At 36.8% G+C, this 25,533-nt stretch overlaps 1 protein-coding gene across 1 annotated transcript in view; it reads left to right on the top strand.

The window, feature by feature from the left end:
* The window catches only part of LOC124276132 (kinesin-like protein KIF26B), a 205,052-nt gene that overhangs the window by 61,057 nt on the left and 118,462 nt on the right, over window positions 1-25,533 (top strand). Inside the window, 1 exon segment of the mRNA XM_046711803.1 lies at window positions 14,395-14,521. Coding sequence (XP_046567759.1) covers window positions 14,395-14,521 — 127 coding nt within the window.

Consider the following 25,533-nt stretch of genomic DNA (forward strand, 5'->3'; position numbering starts at 1 on the left):
TTATCACATCGTGTTTCGGGAAATACGGGGTTTTATCAGTCCCTCGTAAGGTTATACAACCTTATAAAATGCCTCTCAAAGAAGATAACTCAGCATATTGAATTTTGTGGTACCTCAAGCCACTGGGCCACCCTGCCTCCATATAGTATGGACAGGTTGGAGCAAGGGTTCATGCTTTTAAAGGCTAGGGTTCAAACCTGTACACACATGGGGTGTGACCACGTTGCCAGGTCAGAGCTGTCTTTCGATGTAAAGCAAAGCAGTATTTAAGTATATTCAATGAAATTTCACAAAATTGACTTACCGGTTCATGATGATATTAAGCCATAGTATGAAGAAGTATATTATGAAGGCTCACGGCAAAAAGCATGGATGCAGATGGATGATGACCCAATGTCTTACAGGCCACTGTCATGCAGGTGGAACAATTATCACCGTGGCATTAATCAGCATTCACTCACTCACACAGTCACAGATGCAGCGATACATGAAATAATGTGTGTGAAGGACAGGGAGATAACTCTTGTGTAAGTTGATCTGATTAATGACATACAGTGTGATGTCTTGTGTTTGTATTTACCGGCAACAGATCATTGTTTCAGTAATGTTTGTTTCTTTGTATTTTGTTTAATGCCCCACTCAGCAACAGTCCTACTGTATAACTGTGGTATAACTGTGGTATAACTGTGGTATGTTGATCATTTAATGATAATACTAGTAGTTTGATCACTGTCACACTAAATCCCCGTAACTGACCACCCAATGTATTAAGTCTCTTCCAAACAAGAATGTTTAACAGGTGACCTATTCTAACTGCAAATGTTCATTGGATGGTGAGATCGAATGAGTTCTGTGTTGAATCCTGTTTTTATCGAAGAAATGACTATAAATTATTATTTTTTTAAATTATTACATTTGTGAATGCAGAGATAACAAAATAAGAGTTTTCAGACAACAGTTTCTTTGTTTATTTTTGTTTAAGTTGGCAATCAGCAATATTCTGGTTATGTGATGGAAGTCTAGGCCAGACTGTCCAGTGATTGACGTCATTGGTATCTGTCTATGCAATTAGGATATGATGACAGAATAACATATATTATTGAAAAGAAGTTAAAAAACATCTGGTGATCTACACCAAAACCTGATTCTTTAATATTGCTATAGTTAATATGACACAAATCTGCTGTTCCTTTACTTCTTTGAGTAATAGTATATCACAACTTTCAGCTTTCCTATTTTATGATAGGAAGTGTTCAGTGGATTCATGCAATCATTAAACTGAAACTAGATATTAAAGACAGGAGGACAGTTCTGTTACTAGCTCCAGACTGTCAATTTACAACAGCGAAACGTGGAGATGATTAAAGGGGAATAACTCTAGCTGACTTGGGCTGCCCTTATGCAGTGTAAGTTGTATGAAGCAGTGGTAAAATACGTACACTTCGGTGTTCAAATCAGGATATGATTGTGTTGGGAGTGATTCTCATTTATTTAAATGTCAGATAAGGTATCAATAACAAAACAGGAAAATAAATTGAAAATCAGGAAATATTGAAGAAAGTGTCAGGTACATCACTAAACTCAAGTGAAGATTGCTCGCGAGGTAGATTTATTTAGATCAAAAGGACTATAAATGTTAGATCTGAAATGAATCACACAGTTCCAGTTTTAGTGTACCGGTACTCCAAGCAGTAATACAGTAACACAAACTTACAAACAACCATGATCTGCAAACTATGAAAATAAAACATAACTTTGTAGTGAACATAGAAAATGTTACATAGTTTAATAACAAATCCGACCTCAAGGTTGACCCAGAGGAAGACATAACAGCTAGATATCCAGGTAAACAATTGATAAAATGTTATAAATAAATGTTCAAGAGACATAACACTCTCAGATAAACTTTCTAGTAGGGGTAAGAAGTCCTCTTCTTTATCAGTGCATCAATCCCATTACATTCAACATCCAGCCTATCAAGCACTTCAGTGCTGATAACATCATGATTAATGGATTTTCTTTCAAGTACAGAGGTGTGCTTAGGTATGCAATAACCTCAAAAATATGTCTGTATCTCTTCAGGAGCAGTAAACTAACAGGAACATATACTTTTGCACTCAGATGCTGTTTAATACGGGGCGGTGGGGTAGCCTAGTGGTTAAGGTGTTCGGTCGTCACGCCGAAGGCCCGGGTTCGATTCCCACATGGGTACAATGTGTAAAGCCCATTTCTGGTGTCCCCTGCCGTGATATTGCTGGAATATTGTTAAAAGTGGTGTAAAACCATACTCACTCATTCTCTCACTGTTTAATATTCTGATACCAAGATTTAAAGGATGGCACCTCTTGCCCATTTTCAATATTGGTATAAGTATTGTTCTAGTTCGTTATTAATATTAAAATTATTAATTTTTAGTTTATTATTAATCATTACACTTGATAACGGTTGTTAAATTTGAGGAAGCAGATAGAAAAATGTGTTTGGTTGATTTGAATAAAATCTGCTTGACTAGCAAATTCAAATATATCTTGTCCTCTTTAATGAATATGCTGTTTTTCTGTGCAGGTTTTGCTTAATAATTTTATGGAATTTTTGTATAATGTAGGAGTAATCTTTATAATTTATTCTTCCAATATTCTGAGTAACGTAACATTTACATCCGGTCTTCTCAAGAGGTTTTTGAACCCCAAATGCCCCTTTGTTCGGCTTCAAGAACCACCAGCTTGTATTTTCTATGGAGCTGTTTGTAGGACCTGTAATTTTTTACAGCAGGAATTAGCAAATGACAGTAATTAGGACCAGTGATGCAACACAATGTCACATTTGGATCTAAATCATCCCAGGCAACTTAATTCTTTTTGACAAGGAGTTATTTGTAACAAATATGGCAGAAAAGTTCTTGGCTAACCCTCATTTAGCTGTGATAGGGCTCAAAGCCGTACAGGGACAACGCTGATTGAGCTTGGTGAGTCTTTGTACATGGGTGAGTTATGCTTGTAGTCAAGAAAATTACGCTTTTCTGCTTCATTGAAATTCTTGTCAAGTTTGAGCTGAATTGAGACTTTAATCAGTGGTTATAAAACTCTAACCGTTGGAAAATCTATGATTGTCGGCCATATGGAACTAAGCAAGATGGCATTTGTTGTAAATCATACACGTGAGTTTTAAACAATTGTAAAACATTTTCAGAGTTAATTGCCCTTGAATGGTTTTCTATCGAGTGGTTAAGATCTGATTTGAACATTAAGTGTCTTTGTTTCTTCAAAAATGTGATTTATGTTCAGAAATAATCTCATTTCTTGCTATCAATAAGTGTTGGTATATCTGTTGAAAGATGACAGGGAAAAGCGGGCAGTATCGTTTTAATCTTTGCCTCACATTAGATTAAATCTAATTATGTTTGATCTAATTTGAGCTCGGAGAAACACTTTATATTTAATTATGCCACATCTGGTGTTCATTGAATTATGTTGTGTTAGTATTAACTTCTTTCCATAATGAATACTTAACACTTTGTCTTTCCAAGACTCAGAGGACTGAAAAAGTCTCCTCTCTGGGCTATAATTGAAATGTATGGAGTCACTCAGAATTAATGGAATTGATTTTGTTCTTCTTAGTCTTTTAGAGTTAGGCTTTTGTATGTATTTGTTTGTTGTTTAACATTGCAATTACAAATCTTCTATGTATGTGAGTAAGTTTAATGAGTATGGTTTTATTTTACTTTTAGCAAAATTCATTCATTACAGAGGGTGCACCAGAAATAAGCTTCTCACACTGTACTCAAATGAGGCATTGAGTGAGTTAAAATTTTAAGTCACATTGGCAATTTTGCAGCCATATCATGACAAATGAGGAATTGAACCCAGGTCTTCCACTAGACTACCACCCGGACCACCATCTATGTTATGGGTTCTTAAATCTGGACCACACAATCCAGTGTTTGATATTATTGACCAATACTCAGTCCTGCCATAATATCATAACACTTTATCAACCAGTGGTCTGTTGTACAAAACAGCCTTAGCTCTAAGGCTACCTTAAGACTATGTTAAGGTATGGGAGTTACAGTCACCTTAGCACTAAGACTACCTTAAAACTATGTTAATGTATGGGAGTTACAGTCACCTTAGCTCTAAGGCTACCTTAAGACTATGTTAATGTATGGGAGTTACAGTCACCTTAGCGCTAAGACTACCTTTAAGACTATGTTAAGGTATAGGAGTTACGCTCACCTTAGCACTAAGATCGCTTTGTAAAACAGCACCCTGGTCACCGTGGACAACTGGACCATGAAACGAAGTAGGGGTCATGTGTAACCTTACCCATGGGTGTATTTTTTTTAGTTAAGTTGGATGGAGAGAACAATAATAATAATGAGTCCATTTGTATGGTGCCCTATATCCAATCACTAATTGGTTAGGGCGGTGGGGTAGTCTAGTGGTCAAAGCGGAAGACCCGGGTTCGAATCCCCACATGTGTACAATGACTGAGGCCCATTTCTGGTGTCCCCCGCCGTGATATTGCTGGAATATTGCTAAAAGCGGCGTAAAACCAAACTCAAGTCAGTCAGTCACTAAGTGGTTGGTCATGGCGTGAAATGGGTTCTTTAGTTGTTGAAGGTGCTGCAATTAGTTGTGGAGAGTTGTGGTACCTTATGTATGCCAGAATCCAAAGAACATTGGTTCGAATCCCAGATTCCTGGTTTCTTTGTGCCATACAGTGCTTTTGGGCTTCACCAAAGTGGTACCAGTAGTGACCGAGATTGCATTCAGATGTTGGCCCAACGTTGGCAATGGTCCAAATGCTATCTGGGGATATGTACATGTTTGTATTGGTATTCATCCCACATTAAGCTTACATGCTGGGACAATGTTTAAGTAAAAGCAGCATTAAAATCAAACCACTCACTCACTCATTTGGATGGGTGTAACCCAATTTTATTTAGAATAGACCAGGGCATTATCTTGTTTTGCTGACATTCCTTTCCTAATTAAGATTAGGGCACAATTAAATGTTAAAATATTCCTTTACTTGACACTCCTGTCATTTTTTTTTAAAACAGATTTCAAGAGATTGGGGAGGAAAATAATGTAATCCAGTTCTCTGACAAGCTATTTTCATTAATTCCTCATGCCTCCTGGCATATTGATCATGAAACAATAAAATAAATGTGCACAGCCAATGGCAGTTATGAAAATATCATATTTGAGTTTCTTTTTTTTATCTATTAAAGCATAAAATATGAAGATTTATATTCCTGGTTCCAGTACAAAAAACATCTGAGAGGTTGTGCAATCATTATCATTAAATGTCGATTATATGTGTATAGCCTGAGGGAGTTGTAATTAGAAAGATTTATTTCATATGTCCAAAGTAGTTAACAAGTCAAATAGAATCCTATGAATTATGACTGGATTATATTAATCAGAGGCATAGAGGGTTAAATATACGGCTGATTCCACAAAGTCTGGCTTGTTTTGACAGTTGACTGTTGTCTGTCATTGTGACCATGATTGAAGAAAAAGTCATGTCAGTTACAATCTAGGTTCCTTTGAGTATAGAGGTAGTTGTGTTGAAGGTAGCACAGAATACTGACATGTGGTTTAGAATGTTGTACCAAATGGATCAAAGTGTTAGTTTGTTGGACGTTTATGAGAATGAAGTAGAGTTGAAAAGGTGTAGTGATAAACCTTATGTAATTCCGTCCTTAAAGCCGAGGGATGGTGGGGTAATGGTTAATGTGTTCGCCTTGTCACACCAAAGATGTTCTATTCCCCACATGAGTACAAAATGTTAAGCATATTTCTGTAGTGCCCCCACCATGATATTTGTGGACTATTGCGATGTAAAACCATAATCACTCACTTGGTAAGATGATCTAAGATGACTTGGGATGACAGATCTCCAGAAACCCATGGCTATTGCAGGAGATGACTAAATGGATCAGGTGGTTAGACTTGATGGTTTAGTTGACTGCATTATCATTGTAATCCGATATCGTGGATCTTCATGATATCAATCACTAGACTTTCTGGCCTGGACTGAACTAACTAGAATATTGCTGATCATGTTAATAAACAAACAAACTTGTAATAGCCAGTTATTCTTAAATAGGGGAGGCAGGGTAGCCTAGTGGTTAAAGCGTTCGCTCATCATGCCAATGACCCGGGTTCAATTCCAGACATGGGTACAATATGTGAACCCCATTTCTGGTGTCCCCTGTCATGATATTGCTGAAATAAAACCAAATTCACGCACTCACTATTCTTAAAACAGTTTGACCAGCTTTGATATCTTCAGTGAGAGTCAGTCTACTGAATATGTGTATAACTCAATATTAGTTTTCTGAAAGGAAGTAGTTTGTGGGAATGAGTTTGTTTTATGCCTTTTAAGAATGTTTTAGCTATGGTGGTGTTGTCATGCTGTTAAAAATTATATTGGAGTATGAAGACATTTGATCACTCAAGTTGACAGTACTTGATCCATATGAAATCATAGGACTAGTTCCACCATGGAGTTCCACAGGGAAATGTTCTTTGGTACATGCAATGTATTATAGCCTATGTGATGTAGTATTCAGCCTATGTGATGGTGGACAGTAAATAACTGAATCTGGACCAGACAAACCAGTGATTGATATTGTAAGCAAGGACAATCTGGGAACAATGACATATGTTCAACCAAATTAATTAGCCCGACCACATGTTTTGGTACTGGTCATATACCTCAAAGCATGGTTTACTTGAGACCAATGCTAACCTAGATCCCTCTTGGTGCCTTGATGTACTGATATTTGTATATATTGCTTTATATCACTATCCATTACAATATATTGCTACATGGTAAGCTCATGCTTGTCATGAGAACTGACTAACGGGTTTGGGTGTTCAAGTTCTTAAACTTAGTTCATACATGTCATCGTATCCGAATTGCATAGATATAAGTACATGATGCCCAAACCAAATATTCATATTCACCTTTTAGGTATGAAAGCATAAGAAGTATAATATATAATAAATATTAATTAATGGTATATAATTAATAAAAATGTATTTTCAAAGGTAATATTGTCTTGAGACTTAAGGGCTTGTTGATAGTAACTTAGCAGTTACAGTGGGTGCTGATAAAACAAAATTGCGACGGAATAGTTAAGGAATGGAGAATGAGGTTCTGGCTTATATCAGTTAATTCCAAGGTACCGCTGCCTATTGAATAAGAGTCCAAATTAACCAATTATCCCAGAGAAAGTTCTTAACCACCCTGTCATCACCGTGCCACCAGAGGGCCGCAGATCAATATTGATAGGCTACAGTCATCAACGATTTCCTGCGATTATAGCACTTATCTTTAAGTCCATCATTTTTGTTATCCATTGTCTATGTGGCATGCACTTTTCTCTCTTTCTTGGAATGAATAACATGGTGCCCTTTTGGCGATATTTCGGTGTCAGTTGTGTTAAGACAGTTTTGTGTAAAAACTTTGATTATGTTTCTACGTCTTGATTGACAGGGTAATTAGAAATCACTGTCGGTGGAAAATATGAGATTTATTGGCAAATGGCTCATGACAGAGTTTCGGTGTTGGATTCACTGGGTTGAAGTCAGTATAGAATTTCATGCAATCCTATCCAAATATGGAATTGAATCTTAAGAAGAATTCCATGTAAATTCCAACTTTGTCACGTTGAATTTGTCGAGTGTAATTTGCGTTAACTTGTCCCGTATTAAATGATTGACGTCTTAATGAGATAGGACTCTTAATAGCGTCATCAGGTTCGGGAAGATCCATATCCTGAATGGACCATCCGTATTGCGGACCATCCATTGGAAGCAGTGATGGTATTTTCCCCTGCCAGTCATCGCTGGTCAGAGTGCAGCATTAACCACATCACAGAGGTCTCAGCCTTTGTGAATTTTAATCAGTGCAGATTAAGAGCTTTTGTTTGACACGCTGTCCAGCCGACCATCTGATATTAATAAAAATGGCAAGATCAATAGGTAAGCTGACAAAGTCGAATCGCATTGTCTGATTGAAAGCTGTCCGATTTGGCGGCAAGGGTGTCGAGACAACTCTCTCATCTCTATTAGCTAGCAATTGTGTTAGGAAATGTGAAGTGGATGGCAATTATCCTGTATAGTTCCCCAAAGCACAAATTCTGTTTTATGGAAGTTACTTCAACACTGGTAAGTAAAACAACATTTTTTGTAGTTTGGACATTGGTCTTCTTATGGGATGTAACAATAACAGAGGTCCTGGTTCACATAGGATCTGTATCGAGGTGATTAGTGTATTGACGTCCCTCGCCACATGTTGGCATTCCTCCTGCAGTAACACAACTGGTGTTTAATACTGTTGGCATTTGGGATAAAACCAAGAAATTTGTTAGTGGCTTTGTTTTAGGAAATCAGTCGCAAATAAAAGAAGGCGATTTTATTGAGGTTTCTTCAAAGAGTCTTGATTAGGCATAAAGTGTCTAGCTAATGTCAATTTCAAAGTTTGTTGTGTTGAACATTGATGAATGTATGAAGTTAGATTTAATAATGCTTTGGCATCACACAGAAAACCAGTTCTATTCCTCATATGGGTACAATGTTTTAGGGCTGATTTCTTATGTTCCCTGCCATGACATTGCTAGAATATTGCTGAAGGTGGCGTAAATCCATTCTCACTCACTATGTCTCTCAGATGATGCAGAAAAAACGCTCATGATGCAGAAAACAGATGATGATGATGATGATGATGATGATGACAAAGTACACTGTTCTTTCTTCCTGTAACTTGTAATGAGTGTTATGACGCCAACAATCTTATTTTTTTAACCAAAATTGATACCTAAATCCATCCATCTTTTATTTCGTAATTCAGTAAAAATGTGAACTTTTCAAAATTTTAATGACTTCCTCATCCTGTAGATTTATTAATTTGTGGTCACAACATGCCTCCCCAGTTTCCTCAACACATGCAGAGATCTGTTTCACCAGATTTCATGGGAACAGGTGTTGATACAATGTTCACAGAGTTGAGCAGTTAGGGTTGTGTGTGTTTGTTAACATGGCTTCTTGTATCACACGAACGGAAAACCGCTCAGGGTGAGTGCTAAGCATTGACTGTTGCTATATAAAATGAATTTTGAGGATTACAGATGTTACAAAGGCCTGTTGTTATGTTTTTATGTAAATTATGTAAATATAACATTATTTAAATTAGTGATTTGTGATAACTTTAATTATGATATACTGATACTGAAAGATTGACTTTTGAAGTAATATGAGTTGTGACATTATTTAGAAACATGATTTGTAATAGTCTTCCAGTATGATGAAAAAAATACTCTATAAATGTTTCTTTGTTTGAAGTTAAATCATTTCAAAGCAAGAACAAGCACTAACAAGAAAGCAGTAGCGTTTGGTTTGAAAAAAATATTTAATTTGGAAAGGATTATGTGAGATGTTTGTTCACTAACAGAGTGAATGATTAATTTCATCAATAAATTACTCAAGTCTTGACCACTCACTAAGTCAATTTACCACAAAGGGCAGATAACTCAGAAGAGAACACGGAACTAGAGAACAGCTGGGCAATGAGCCACATGTTAGTGAACCAGTGATTTGGAGTTGAGATTTTATGTCGCCCGCTATTAACAAGTGTAATCCACGTCTTGAGAGCAAGAGGCAGGGGTTATGTTTCCTGCAGTAAAACTCCCCAAGACTCAATACCCCTCAGGCAATTCTCACATCTTTCCTATTATCAGATGGCAAAGTTTGCATAAATTCTTGGCAATATTTTTTGTACCTCGGCCAGTGTGATGATTGATAAATAGAACCAATGTCTGATTACCCTGCAATCAGCGAGCTCCATAGTTTGAGCCAGCTTGACAGCTGTAAATAGCGTATAGCGATGGAAATTTACGTCTTGAAATGCGCAACGGCTCTGATCAAACTGATGAAAGGGACATGAAACAAATTTGCTCCCCTGAATCAAAATTTTTATCAGAATCTTACATTTATCTTAAAAATCCCTCAGTGGTGGGGTTCTGTTTCCCGTGACAGGTGGCAAGGGGTATATTAGGCCATGCAGAAGGGGTGAATACCGAATTGAGGGAATGGGATATTGATCAAGGGGAACTGATGGAGAGACGTGAGTAATATGCGTTCCACATGCAGCATGCTTGTCATCATTCTTAAAGGGGCTGCGCACATTGTGCAGCTTGACCAGCAACAGGGTGCTCCAAGGAAACGGTGAATTATTCAATTATATTTTTTCCTTTAATGTGAGGAAAAGTTGAAATATTTCGTTTGATGTTGATCACATATTTCCTTAATAATATTTGTATGATATTTTCTGACATCCATGCATGATATATTTCAACCAAATCTCATGTGTGTGATCTTGGTTTCAAGAGTTGAGTACACTCAAAGCAGTATCAGAAGATTTTGTTTAATGTATACCAAATGTGATGTTCTTTCTTGTTACGAATATTGATTTATGTAACACCCTGACGGTTATGTCCAGACATTTATATGTCCTTATCAGCATAGTGCTTTTTTAAGATAGTTTTCAATTTCATGTACACTTGTATCCACATGATGAAGTATCATTATGAATATTGTATATGTATTTACAAAGCCCAATTTGATCATGGTCGCTGTTTCCGTGCTAGACCACCATGGCATCAGAATGTTATAGGAATAATTCCAAATCTATATCCCAAACAGCGCCTGTTTGCTTTCAGCAGAACAGGGCAAACATTGTATTGAGTAATCATTCAAATGTTTTATGTGGAAACATTCAAGGACAGTATGTCGGAAAGCAGAATGAATGATCCACAAGAGGTAACGTGCCAATCACGCCCACAAATAATCCTGTCATGGAAGATGTTATGGTAGCCTGCCTTCCTTAAATAATTACATCACTGCTATGAAGGTACCTAGCTATAGCTAGCTTATTATATTGATTAAGTTTGTAGGGTTTTGCGTTCTTTCCTGTGTGATGGTTACCACTGAGATATCATATGTTCTGTCTCGAGCTGTCTGTCACAATGTTATCGATCTATGATCATAAGGCTTTTGATAAGTATTTCTGAGCATTGTATTTTATGTCTTGTTCATTTTATACCTAATTTTATGTCTTTGAGTCCGTCAACCAGTTCTGTGTTGGTCTTTAGATCTTAGGGTTTTGAAGAATTGAGCCAGTTATAAATAATCTTCAACATTATTTGGATGTTTGGTTCAGATGTGATTTTTACAAATCATATTAATATTTTGAAATTTATGGTTTCAGTATTTCCAGGTCCTGATTTAAAAGCTTACAAAAATGTTGAGTTCAAGTACATTTAATTTTATTGATTACAATTGACTGATTAACACATATTTGTAGCTGTATCATGAAAATGTTCCTTTCATGAAATTCATGAAAATGTCACTTTCATGAAAATCATGAAAATTTCCCTTTCATGAAAATCATGAAAATTTCCTTTTCTCTTTTGTAATAGATGGGATCCTGATTAAAACATAAGCCAAGTTTTGTTTTAGAATTGTATCATAGTAATGAGATAATCACAGTTTCAGTTTAAGAATTTTTACATAAATCAAATTCCCAGTGTTGTTTATAACTATGAGGTCTATGTTGACTGAGTATCTATTACATGAAGTCTTTGAGGATCCGTGATCAGTTCTATGTGGGAAATATTCAAGGGATGTAAACCATCTTTAATTCATGTCCAGTGGTGTCAGACAGGTCAATGGTATGCAAATGATGTATTCTGGCCTGTAGTGACCATATGGGCTGACCACATTGTGTCACAATCCTATCCAACAAGCCCCCCAACAGAGGGAGGTATGGGACCCAAGTCGGACAACACAATGAAATCAATTGCAGGTCAAATGTGTTCTCTCTCATAGGTGCATGGTCAGAAAGGGCCAATTGTCACCAAGGGACTTAGGGCTTGCTCTTGCAGCTTAATCTGTCTAACGACTTTTTCTCCAGAGGAGAAACCTGTTGTTAACTGACATTCAATTCCTTTAATTAATCCTGTGGAAATGATTTTATTTTTACTTTTGGAGGCAATTCTGAAAAAAAGTGGTGTCCTTTTCATGTTTTGACCTGGTGTCGTTGATGGCAATGAGTGAAATGTACACACAAATACATATACTAGTAAACAAAAAGTGCTGTAGTCTGTTAGGAAGATATGGACAAAACTTTGTCATCACCAATTTCATTTAGGACAGAGATTATCCGATTGATGGTATTTATATCATCTCCCATTTCATTTAGGACAGAGATTATCTAATTGACAGAATTTATATCAGTGACATGTACAACCTAAATGTTGACAAAACATATCACCAATTTCAGTTAGGACCTGGAATATTTGATTGACAGTATATTGAGTGAAATGAAACAGTGTTTCAAGTCAGGGAGATAGACAAGTCGGTTCCTGGAAGTCTAAGTTTATTTACCTCATCGGGGTTTATTCTGCAGCAAATGTTGATGGGCAAGGATGTACAGCTCTAGAGGGGAAGGTGACATCTGGGTTCGCTGGTGTCTAGACACAAGCCGGCATTTGATAACTTTTGTGTTTATTTTCATGGGATATATACATAGTTACAGTCCCAACTGTAATCTTTATCAATTTTTGAAATGACAACTATAAATTTTATTCATGGAGAATATTGAAATATGGATGTCCTGGTGTTTGTACGACTGTGAGAATCATATTATGGCTCAGTGAATCAGACAACTTATTTGTGGGACTTGTAGACTTGCACAAGTCTTTAATGCAATTATTATTAGCTTAAACAACAATTTCTAGAAAAATGTAATAAAAGAACAAGTTGACTGCCATTCATGTTCTGTCCACTTACCAAGATTTGTCTCTTTAAAAGGGTAGTATTACCATACATCCATGGGCTTAGCATTCAGTACAGCCTTGGAGCAAGGCTAGGGGACTTGTGACATATGCACTTGTCACAATCACTGTGTTTATATACATGGAATTTTCATTGGCTCTGTTTCATATGGGATATGTTTCCTTCATTTCAAGGTTCAATTTGCCCAGTGGATATCAGACACTTTTATGGTGGACTATAACTGGATGATATAGATGAGGTTGTTGGTCCACCTATGCTGCTGTGATACAGCATGTCAGTGCTAACAACATCAGTGTCTAGACATCATGCATGGAGATAGAAACTACACATATTTTACATAGATTATTCATGTGTTCTTTAAGTCTATGTTTTTGTTAGAATTATAAATAAACATTTTGTGAGTGGATATTTCTGTGGTTTGTAGAGTTGTCCTGTTCCAAATCTCTGGAACACTTGCACAGAGACTTAGAGGTGTAGTATAAAGTCATCTTGCAGTGTCTGGGGAGATATTCCAAGGATGGGCACTAAGTTCATAGCAATGAACCAAGGCCAGTTCCATGTTATGTCTGTTGGGGTAAGGCTGTCATAGGTACCAAATCCGGCGCTGCAGTCACTTGCGGAACAGGTTCTACTGCTGGGAATATATGACTTTACTAGAACTACTTGTGGATCTAAATTACCTATGCTTCATGATGGGCCCTGGGTGTTGGAGTGTGGTGTAGTGGATAGAGTGTCTGACTGGAGGGCTGAAGTTGGTGATTGTCTCCTGGCTGTGTCATACAAACAGATGTTATAAGATGGAACTTGTTGTTACCCTGTCTGGTGGAGGGCATGAAGGGGATGAACAAGGACTGGTTGGCTCGGAGCTAGTGGGATGTATCTGAGTGGGGTATTCATGTTAAACTTGCTGTCTCAGGAGGCTGGTTCTGGTAAATGCAGACATGGACATGTGCAGGACATCTATGATGTGAAATATTACTGAACATGACACTCAACCAAATTTCATCTGACATCATAGATGTCGACTGAGTGGTCAGAACTTTTGTTTTGTGGTGCTATTTCTGATAACATCAGGGACAGACAACTCTAGGTTGTCTCCATTACCCACAATGCCTTGGTTATGTCAGTACTACAACTATTTTGACAGTATGTTCAGGGAATTATGATAGTCCTAATACTAAGATCACTATAAGCTTATAGACAAACTGTACTTTGGTAGCCCATTCATACAGTTTAATAACTGAACACTGATTTATTTACTCCATTTTTTATTACATTATGCAGGTCAACATGACCTGATTCCTTTATGTACTACCAGCAAACTTTTGAAACAACATGTTAATGCCACTGGTGTTTAATGATATAGCTAATAAAGTTTTACCTGAGTGCAAAATCAGTTCTGCTGGAAACTCTCATAAAATCGAACGTCAGTATAAAAAGTGGAATCTTTATTGGAACTGTGCACGGCGGACTGAATGTATTCTCTTTTGAACATTCCAAGATTCAAGATTGTTTGTGTTTCCAGGTTTGCTCGTCAAGGCAAGAATGTCTACTCTAACTGTTCCGGCCCAGGACTACCCATCGCTGCCCAAGCACAAGCTTACCTGGAACAAAATGTACGAGCTTGGATCCAACCTAAAAAATGTAACCAGGTAAGTCAATCATTTTATGATGTTTTGTCATATAATACCTGAACCTAATAATCTTGAATCCATCACTTGGCCACAGTGAGTTATCCAACTCACCTTTGACAAAATCATCCTGTGTCAGCAAAATGATATTGTGGATCATATGTTATATTTAGGATTACACTTTCTCAGTAAAGTACAGATTCTAGTACTTTTGGGGTTGAGTCCCATCCGGGACTCGAACCCACACCCTCAGAGTCAGGCACCTAATCGCCAGCACACAAAGTCAGATGCCTAGACCGCTCAGCCACCGCAGCTTCTAAAAATGGCATTGTTTATTTGATATTGTGGATGCACAAGATCCAGTTGATGAAGGTTAAGATGATACCGATGACTATGAAAAACATGAATCGATTGAGTGAGTGAGTGAGTGCATACATATGTATACTTTAACAACTAGGCTAGCCCACCTTCTTTCCCTACTACCCCTTCTTTCAGACATCCCACAAGTTAACTGTACTTTGTTTCAAAATTCTCCATGTGTCGCTGTATTGCTTACTTATCAGTCTATCCAGACTTGTTTCTTTAGTGTTGGTGATGACAAATTCATTTCTCATTTATCAAATATGCCACAGAGACATTTAAAACCATTAACAGATGATCAAGGTGATTGTTTTATTCTTTTTAAGCAGAAGTGTCACAGATTCTTGTAGTGTGACAGTGATTTGTGATTTTCTTGTCATATGTCAAATTATTTTGTTCTACACACATTCAAGGGATCTTGCCTTGCTTTGATATCTAGGCTGCTGGCTTTGTGTTCCTCAGCATTGACAAGCCTTCTTGTCTAATCCTCTAACACAGTTGTCAAATGTCAAGTTTTTTGTATATTTCGACTGAAATATTTCTGCAGGAAGCACATCTGTTGCCCAAAAATCTACATTGTGACATGTTAAACTTGACATCTCACCAGTGTAAGAAAGTCAAGCTATGTTTTTACCACATTTGTTGCAAGAAGAGCAGAGTGTTAACAGTCATTGTCTCCATGCTTTAGTTAACCTACAATGACTCCAGAATAGCAAACCAGCAAAAGTAAATGGGTTCACCAAGGAATGTCTTTGATATAAACAGTAGTTTTATATGGATCAGCCTATAGGAATTCCCATAGTGTCTAGTATGTTGAAAATATATCAAAAGAAAAGCTCTTTAGGGACTGCCAGGCATTTGAAAACAAAAAGACATACAAAGGGATTTCTGATCTTTCTTGAATAATTATTCACGTTTGTGTGGACTTTGGTCTTCCAGTGACAAAATGAGAGACGCTTTTCTAGATTACTTGATTTTGATAAGAGAAGGTTCTCGATTATTTTCCAAAGTCAGTTCTTTTTGTTTGATGTGGTGCCTCTACTTAACAATATGAAAAAAATTAATGAGTAGTTTATGCAACAAAGTAGATGTGTTAAAGTGTTTTTTTGGATAATAAAGACAGTTGTGTAATCTGATAACTGACTGTTTTTGTGAATCAAAGAGACTTTCACATTTGAATGTCTTTGTGTTTGGCACTCCAAAGGAAACCAACTTCAGAAAGGCGTGGAAGTTAGTGCTGATAGTCTTTTGCCCCTTTCTTTACATGCTGCAGATTTGACAGTTCTTTGTAGAGTAAGAAAATGGCATTGTATATACTTTGTTTGACCGTTTTAATGTGTCTTTGTAAGCTTGAACATAAAGACTACTCCTTTCTATAAAGTGACCTCAGTGCTATCACTAGCATTAGCTTATATTAAGGTATAAGAGTTCGATCAGCTTAGCACTAAGACCATCATATTCCTATGTTAGAGTATCAGTGCTACAACTACCATAAGATGATGTTAAAGTATGGGAGTTATGATCAACTTAACACTACAACTACCACAAGTCTATGTTAAAGTATGGTAGGTATGATCAACTACCATAAGACGATGTTAAAGTATGGGAGTTATGATCAACTTAACACTACAACTACCACAAGTCTATGTTAAAGTATGGGAGTTATGATCAACTACCATAAGACGATGTTAAAGTATGGGAGTTATGATCAACTTAACACTACAACTACCACAAGTCTATGTTAAAGTATGGGAGTTATGATCAACTACTATAAGACGATGTTAAAGTATGGGAGTTATGATCAACTTAACACTACAACTACCACAAGTCTATGTTAAAGTATGGTAGGTATGATCAACTTAACACTAGAACTACCACAAGTCTATGTTAAAGTATGGTAGGTATGATCAACTTAACACTACAACTACCACAAGTCTATGTTAAAGTATGGTAGGTATGATCAACTTAACACTACAACTACCACAAGTCTATGTTAAAGTATGGTAGGTATGATCAACTTAACACTAGAACTACCACAAGTCTATGTTAAAGTATGGTAGGTATGATCAACTTAACACTACAACTACCACAAGTCTATGTTAAAGTATGGGAGTTATGATCAACTTAACACTACAAGTCTAACTACCACAAGTCTATGTTATGTTAAGTATGGGAGTTATGATCATCTTAACAGCACTAAAGTCTATGCTAAAGTGGAAGGTATGATCAATGGGCCCATCTAAGCTACACTTTGATGGAACTAGTGGTTCTACTCTTCAATCTAAATGTTTAACAGATAATGAAAACAGCTGATTCAACACTTACTGTGGACATTACAAAATAATAACATTGTGTTTTAAGATGCGTAGTTTGATCACTGGTCAGATGAATGGGATGGTTAAGACAGATAAGCTGAAAGCAGGAATTTCTATGTGTCGAGATGTCTGGAATGGTGAAAATGGTTTAGGTGTAAAAGTAGAGAGATAAGGCACATGATGGATGTAACAGACAATTTCTTTGTCGTTTATATGTGGGCATTTTTTAGATTGGTCAATAAGCAGAGGTGGAGCGGAGAACTTGGAGAATGGATTTAAGGTCAATTTCCTGAAACATCAACAGATATAAGTGAAATTTATTAACTATTGAAACAAATAGAAAAAAAAAAAAAGACAGGCTTATCAGTACAAGAGTGACTGAGTGAGTAAGTTTAGTTTGATGCCAAGTATTGTACTAGACAGCAAAAATAATGCCTTTAAATGTAAATGTAAACCGAGAGATATTGACATGAAATGTATTCCATGTTACTTAAAGAGACAGGAAGAAAAAGTATTGCTCGTTGCTGTCAAGTTTTTAGAAACTCCTTCATATAAATACCTCGTAGACAAGCACTGTATTTCATAATCAAATTGAGTTTTAAAACAAATTACATTTTCTGTATATTACATGTCAAAGATCATGGTGAAATTGACAAGGGTGTTGATATTATTGAAAGCGAGTCTTATGAAATTGGCAACCCTGAGGTCGACAAGTGCTCAACGCGTTGACAACAGCCCCTGAGTAATCGTACCAGGAGTTAATGACCGAACTTATGTAATTCCATCATTGTGCTTATTTTCAGTGTGAATGCCATAGGGTCAGGTACACCATTCATGGCTCTTTAAGAATATATACGGTTACGCAGAGTGCATGAAATCTACTGAGGGCCCTTATCTAAATTGTATAATGGTAAATTGGCTATTGGGGACCTTTTATGCACAGTGCCCATAGATAACATGTCTCTGATAGAACGGCCAAGTAATTTCATCGATATCATATTCTCAATTGTCACATAATTTTGTGTACTCTTCCTCTCACTGGGTGACTCCTAAGGTATTAGACACTGGCAAACACAGATAGTGTAAATAAGTGAAATTCCCTGTCGTGTACATATAACTGATTGATATCACACTTGACAGTTAGACATTTCACTGGTGAGGTTGTACATATTCAGTATACAGCTATTGTTTGTTTAATGGTAAGTGGGAGAGTTGTTGATCTACCATGTCACTTTACTGAATTTATTATGTGCCACTTTCATAATGAATTGCTTTCCCATGAGATTTCTTATGGACATATTTATCGTGTTTATTGCACGGCCGTGTGTTGTCACACAATAGCTACAATGCTAGAAGGGTGTTGCATTTCGTCGTCAATTTCATGTTTTGTTGTCAATTCCTTGTCAAGATCATATAAACATATGTCAAGTAAGTGTAGTTTAAAAAGTATTCGTTTGAAGGTTGTTGTCTATTGTTAGTTAAGGATGAGTACGTAAGTTAATTATTAGGATGTAATAAAATTGACAATAAATGTTTATATGATAGCTGTATTGTCGTGTCTTAACAATAGGATCACATTACTCTGAAGCATGGAAGCCTGTGATTTTTACTTATATGAGAAGAAATATGAATACATGACCATCGATTCCCACGAGTACATTTCACATTGCCCCAATTATATGTACATTTGTCCATGTGCTGGGTCAGTTGCTTGCTATTGGTGACACAAGCACCTGTCAGGTGGGACATCAAAGGTGTGCATCACAGAGGATGCGATGGTTTGATAGGGAGTGACTTTGTTGTGACAAATGGATGGTTACCTGTCAACTACACCTGTAATTAGCTTACTTGTTATGTTCGCCTCGGGATACAGCTGGAACATTTGTTGTTGTCTGTTTCACGGTGTGATGTCAATACATACGCTGTTCTCAGGATTGTCTGTTTCTTTATTCAATTACTTTGTGAAATTGGATTTACTAGGAACGTCAATAGTTAAAGGTAAGTGAGTAAAAGATCAAGACATAATGTTCAGCATATATTCTTTGAAACAGGGCTTGTAATTTTGAACTTTTCACAACAATTTCATAAAATAATTTATGTGATATTTTTTATAAACAAGACAACTAAATGCATAACTTTAGATATGCTGATGAATTAACCAGCATTTTTCAGATTTAAAGGTTAGTTTTTCAAAGTATGGCTGTGCCGCAAATGAAAGTATGACTGTCACAGGAATGTGACTTTGATATGTGTAGTCATGTAACTTAACCTCCCATTTTCAGTATGGCTAATCTTGATGGCCATTACAAGAGTATCCGAGGATTACATAGAATATCCCATCATCCACAGCCAAACATGGTTGACAGGGCCTCTGTTACTCCAGTGGAGAATGTCATTCACAAAAGTTTACATGATAAGTGAATCAGACAATATGAGACTAAATGGTTTATGGTCTTAGGTTGACAACGTATTTGAAGCACATATTGTCCGATAATGGGGGCGTTAAATTTAATGGGTCTGTCTGATTTGACATGTGATGTGGGTTTGTATATAGTGGGTTGTTTTATTATACCTTACTAGTAAATTGGTATTAGCAGTAATACATTTTATTGTAAGGTTTTGATAATGTTGAACTTGGGGTTAAGCAGGGAGAATATGTAGACACTTTCTTATTAAAGTTAATGACATATTTTATTTCATTTGGATGGATTTTTGCTTCATTACCAAGATATTGCCTACTGTGATAGTTCGAACAGAGGAGAATAAGAATATTAATTGTACAACACCACATGGGAAGTTTCAATATTACAAAATTCCACCAGATGTCTCTAAGTTGTGGAAAAAGCTGTTGTAACTTTGAAGCGATAGCAGCTGCAGGTTTCTCATGCTCGGTAATGAATACATTTGAGCATGGCTGTGACCTGTTTTATATTTGGGAAATGTTTACATGTATACTACCTTCCATGATTGGATGTATGTATGGCATGACCCAGGTTCATACTTCGTTCATACATGCATGTGGTCTGATGAAAATGAGAAGAATTTTTTTTTTTTTCAGTTTGGATTTTGTGAGTCTGCATACTTGACTATAGCATAAACTCAGGCCCATTTGAAGCACTTATTGAAACTGAATAGTATGAGAGAAAAATGAATTTATCAGTGTGGGGCTATGGAGTTTGTTGAAAAGTATTTCTCTTTGGTCAGTGGGGGCGGTGGGGTAGCCTAGTGGTTAAAGTGTCCACTCATCACACTGAAGTCCTGGGTTCGATTCCCCACATGGGTACAATGTGTGAGGCCCATTTCTGGTGTTCCCTGCCATGATATTGGTGAAATTTTGCTAAAAGCAGTGTAAAACTCACTCACTCACTCACTCACTTTGGTAAAAAAAATATTAAGGTTGATTTATTCACCCTGCCTGTTATGGTGCTGTCTCTTCTCCATCTTCCTGAAGCAAATACTGACCATTCAAAGTGCATCTTTCATCCAAATAAAACTAAGGTGGGCCTACACAAAATACTGATACAATAATTGCTGAAAATTTATTGTACCAGTACAATGTTCCAGACAATGGATACAATAGAGGATATAGTTGATGAATGCATACAGCCAGCAATAAAATACCTATAGCCATAACTGGAAACTCTGACTCAGGATATGGTTTATGTACTTTTTATTTCTATTTCATTGTATTTTTATAACTGTAGCTTTTTCTGTGTTAAGGGAATTCCTGGGGCTTGTTAGAGTGATCTTTAAGCGATATTTGTATCTTGTCAAATGTCACTATTTGATGGCCCTCGGTGTCATTGATGCGTGTCGGAGAGAAAGTAAATGTCATTTGTGAGCTGTGGGTTGTTTCGCATAGCAGCAAGAAGGTAAGGGTTTCATCACGGAAGAACAGACAATTTCTGACAAGCATTATAAAACACTGGGATGCATCTGTATCTTTAGTACATTGGTTTTATGACATTGTTAGAATTTGTGAGAAGCCAGATGAGTGCCAGTAGTTTTAGCTTCACAAATTTAATTCTCTTTTGAGAATAAGACTTTCATACCTTTACCTGGTATATGTGTAATGAGTTAAGTAAACACAGTTAACACAGGGATCCATGTAAAGTAAATACAGTTAACACAGGGATCCATGTAAAGTAAACATGGGTAACACTAGGCATGTTTGTAAACTTAATGCAGGTAACTCTAGGCATCCTTGTAACGTAAATGCAGGTAACACAGGTATCCTTGGGAAGTAAACAAAGGTAACACAGGTATCCTTGGAAAGTAAATGCAAGGTAACACAGGTATCCTTGGAAAGTAAACAAAGGTAACACAGGTATGTATCCTTGTAGAAATTATCACATGGGTAACACAGGTATCCTATGAGGTAACACAGGCATCCTTATGGAAACTAAACTGCAAGGTAACACAGGGCATCCTTGTAATGCTAAGCATGGGTAACAGGCAACGACAGGTATCCTTTTGGAAAGTAAACAAAGGTAACACAGGTATCCTTGGGAAGTAAAACAAAACAAAATACAGGTAACTGGAAAGTAAAACAAAGGTAACAGGTATCCTTGGAAAACAAAGGCAACACAGGTATCCCTTGGAAAGTAAAACAAAAGGTAACACAGGCATCCTTTGAAAGTAAACAGGCAACATGCAGGTCCCCGAAGTATATACGAGGTAACACAGGTATCCTTGGAAAGTAAACAAAGGTAACAGGTATCCTTTGTGAGAAGCCAGATGAGTGCCGGTAGTTTTAGCTTCACAAATTTTAATTCTCTTTGAGAATAAGACTTTCTTACAATTCCTTTAAAGGTAACACAGGTATCCTTGTAAAGTAAATACAGTTAACACAGGGATCCATGTAAAGTAAACATGGGTAACACTAGGCATGTTTGTAAACTTAATGCAGGTAACTCTAGGCATCCTTGTAACGTAAATGCAGGGTAACACAGGTATCCTTGGGAAGTAAACAAAGGTAACACAGGTATCCTTGGAAAGTAAACAAAGGTAACACAGGTATCCTTGGAAAGTAAACAAAGGTAACACAGGTATCCTTGGAAAGTAAACAAAGGTAACACAGGTATCCTTGGAAAGTAAACAAAGGTAACACAGGTATCCTTGTAAAGTATACGCAGGTAACACAGGTATCCTTGTTAAGTATACGCAGGTAGCACAGAGTTCCTTGTAAAAGATGGGTACTACCTGCAGTGTAGGACATGAATACCTTTTAGCTAACACCTGTTGTCATCACCTATTTTTTGGTGATCCGTTAATATGATTTTCAACACTATTTGGCCCACTTGAATCTGCACAGATGGAAAATCAAGATTGTTTTTCACTGATACAGAGGTTATATTGACTCATTGTGGTGTCCTGGTAGTAGCAATGGAAATTTATTACGTTTAATTCTCAGGCGATTGAAAGTGCAAAATTGACCTATTTGGTTTTACAGGTTTGATAGTCTAATGCATGTAAATGCTAATTTTTGTGCTGTTTTATTGTTTAGAAACATTGATAACATTTGGTACATTTCCATAATATGGTAATTGTTAATGTGAAAAGAATTATCTGTGCAATGTGATTATGAAAATAAAGAAAACACAAACTGATGGATAGAAAAGATAAGCAAATGAACATTCTTTTAGTGGAGTTTATCACCATACATATTAGAATTAAGATAATTGCCAGGAACAAGACTCCTTCTGCCGCATCCAAAGCACAGCATGCCGAGACACCACTGTTGTTATGAAGTGAAAGTTTGAAGCAAGAAACCCAATTTGACTAGAAATTGTAAAGAAAAATTAGATCTTCCTGACAAATGCTCATTTGAATTCTTACTGAAATTCCAAGCAGCATGCATCGACATCGATTGGTACGAGAGTCATATGTTTTCTGAACAGAGCACCAAGAATACATTGTTGCTCGCATTCATCATTTTATCATGCTAGCAGTTCTCAAATTGGCGAAGTCTGATTATTTTTGTGTCAAAATGTTACTGTTGCATCAGGATCGAGCGCCACGAAGGGACCTACAATTAGATTTTATGGGAATTCATTCATTTTGACTACTGAACTGTGTAAGGAATCCATGGGCAACAACGAAAACTCAATAAAACATGTTGGGTCTTTTACCATGGGGACAGAATTATCAAATGAAAAATCACCAAGGGAGGAAGAAAATTTTAATTACGATCTCCGACCGTCTGTTTTATACAGAGTTATCTGACCCCTAGTTCATTGCTATGCATCCAAGTTGCGCATTCCAGAATATCAAAAGTCTATCTATGCTATTATCTGCCACAGGAGTTTAGCTTTGTACTCTTTGGCAAATCACATCCTCAGATGAAGGCTAGGATGAGATCCTCGATCGTTCATCAAATGGCAATTGATTCCTAATGCATAAAAAACGTCTGACTTTAAAAATATGATCATTTACAAATTTCAGTTGCATTAAAAGTGAGTCACTGGTTGGGGGTGAGGGGAGATAATATTATACAGTCATTAAATATTTCAAAGTCATTGAATTTCCTTGATGGTGAATTGAGCATACTGATGATGTTGGCGTGGTTGTTATTTAATGACACATTATCAAGTAATGAGGTTTTCAATACACGTCGTATCTTATAAGCTGTTTGCTCTCATTGCAGATACTTCCGTTCTAATCTGTAAAATAGTCACTTCTAGCGTTTGATGTTTCCATCGAGACTTGTTAATCTCTTTCATGGAGGATGCATGAAAAGTTTTCAGTTTTAAATATTTTTTTCCTGTTTTGTTTTTAAATCTAATTCTATATTTTATTCTGTATTTGTATTTCATGGTTTTTAAAAAAGTCCTGCTTGCATGCTGGAGAATGATATCTGGGAAAGTAATTGGAAAAAATTACAGTCCGTTATACCTAATTTGGACACTTTTGATACATTAAAGGTTTGTATTTTTTCTGTTTTTAAGTGGTAATTTGATAAGACTTACTGTTACTAAACTGGTTATGGATTTTTCGGTTGTGAGGATTTTGATATTTTTATTCCTCATCAACATGTTTAACAATTTGTTCAGCTAAAGCCCAGTTTTCAATACAATTGGGCAAACTTCATGACAGAATAATTGGCAATTGTGTTCACACAATTCTGAATCAGGCACCTAAAAAAGTGTCCCTTTGAAATCGACCACAAACTTTTTATCATTCCAAGTTTCCATCATATTCATTGTTATTTGTTGCAAGGAAAATAGCAGGATCACAATGTCAGTTTATAGAAAACAAGCTCAAGCTCTCAAAGCATTTGAGCCGACATCAAGTCGAGCGACAAATTGTTCACCGCTCACCGGGTTGTGCCAGCAGTTTCATTGAAAATGTGCTTTATTGTAATGAATTCAAATAAAAGGTCTTCTCTTTAGGGGCAGCCCAAACAAAAAACAGCATTAGATCGAGAATTGCTTCTTGGATCGCCTATCAACTGTTTGTCAACCAGCATGAACGATATGGACAAGCTTCGCAAATCATCATCAACTTTCGATTATCTAATTAATTCACGAAATCATCAGCAAACACTGAAAAGGCTTAAGAGGAAAACGTATCAGGGATTTTTTTGTAAGGGGGCTCCACGTAATTTATGCAGTTCCTTTAGCCCATGGCAAGAAGCCATCAACACCAGGTCCCATCGAACAGTGGGGGCCATGAAGATATAAACCTGGCAACTCTGTGACTAAGAGTGGTTGTAGCTGTTTGTGTTACCCATCTTCAAACACCACATGACAATATACACCCATAATTCTCTTCATCACAACCAGGCTTGAGATACAGTCTCTTTATCTGAGAGAAAATCTTTTAAATGGGCTCATCTCGTGGCAATATTTTTCTGAAAATGCAGCAATGACGACTTTGACGGTTAGTTTTCATGAGAAGAATTAAATGTGTGCGCTTCCCCCGGCTTGGTGCTAATTGCTTGGATTAGAAGCGTAAAAAGCAGGGCTCGTATCTCCGCAGGACCCCTAGGCTAACTATTGACCCTACGCTGTATTTGCCCTCTCTTAGGTCATCGCAAATTTTTTATTACAAAGTTTTTCACGATTTGACTGGCCTTTAGGCTAGCTTGATCAGCTGCGTCTCTGAATATCTTCATTAATACATGGCTTAGGGAGGCCGAGACTGTGAAGCAATTCAACACCAGATAAATTGTGCTTGCCTGTTGTCCTGTTTTGAGATCACCGCTTAGTAAACTTTCTCTCATGGAGTCCCCTCGGGTGCTCGCATGTTCTCGAGATGAGAGAGAAAATGTAATAGATTCAACAGTAATTGGTCTTTTGAGCTACAAAATGAATAATGTAATATCAAAGAGAAATTAAGATTTAAGCGACTACTCTC

This window comes from Haliotis rubra, unplaced genomic scaffold (assembly GCF_003918875.1).
Source record: "Haliotis rubra isolate DU_JTF1 unplaced genomic scaffold, ASM391887v1 Scf206, whole genome shotgun sequence".
NCBI lineage: Eukaryota > Metazoa > Mollusca > Gastropoda > Lepetellida > Haliotidae > Haliotis > Haliotis rubra.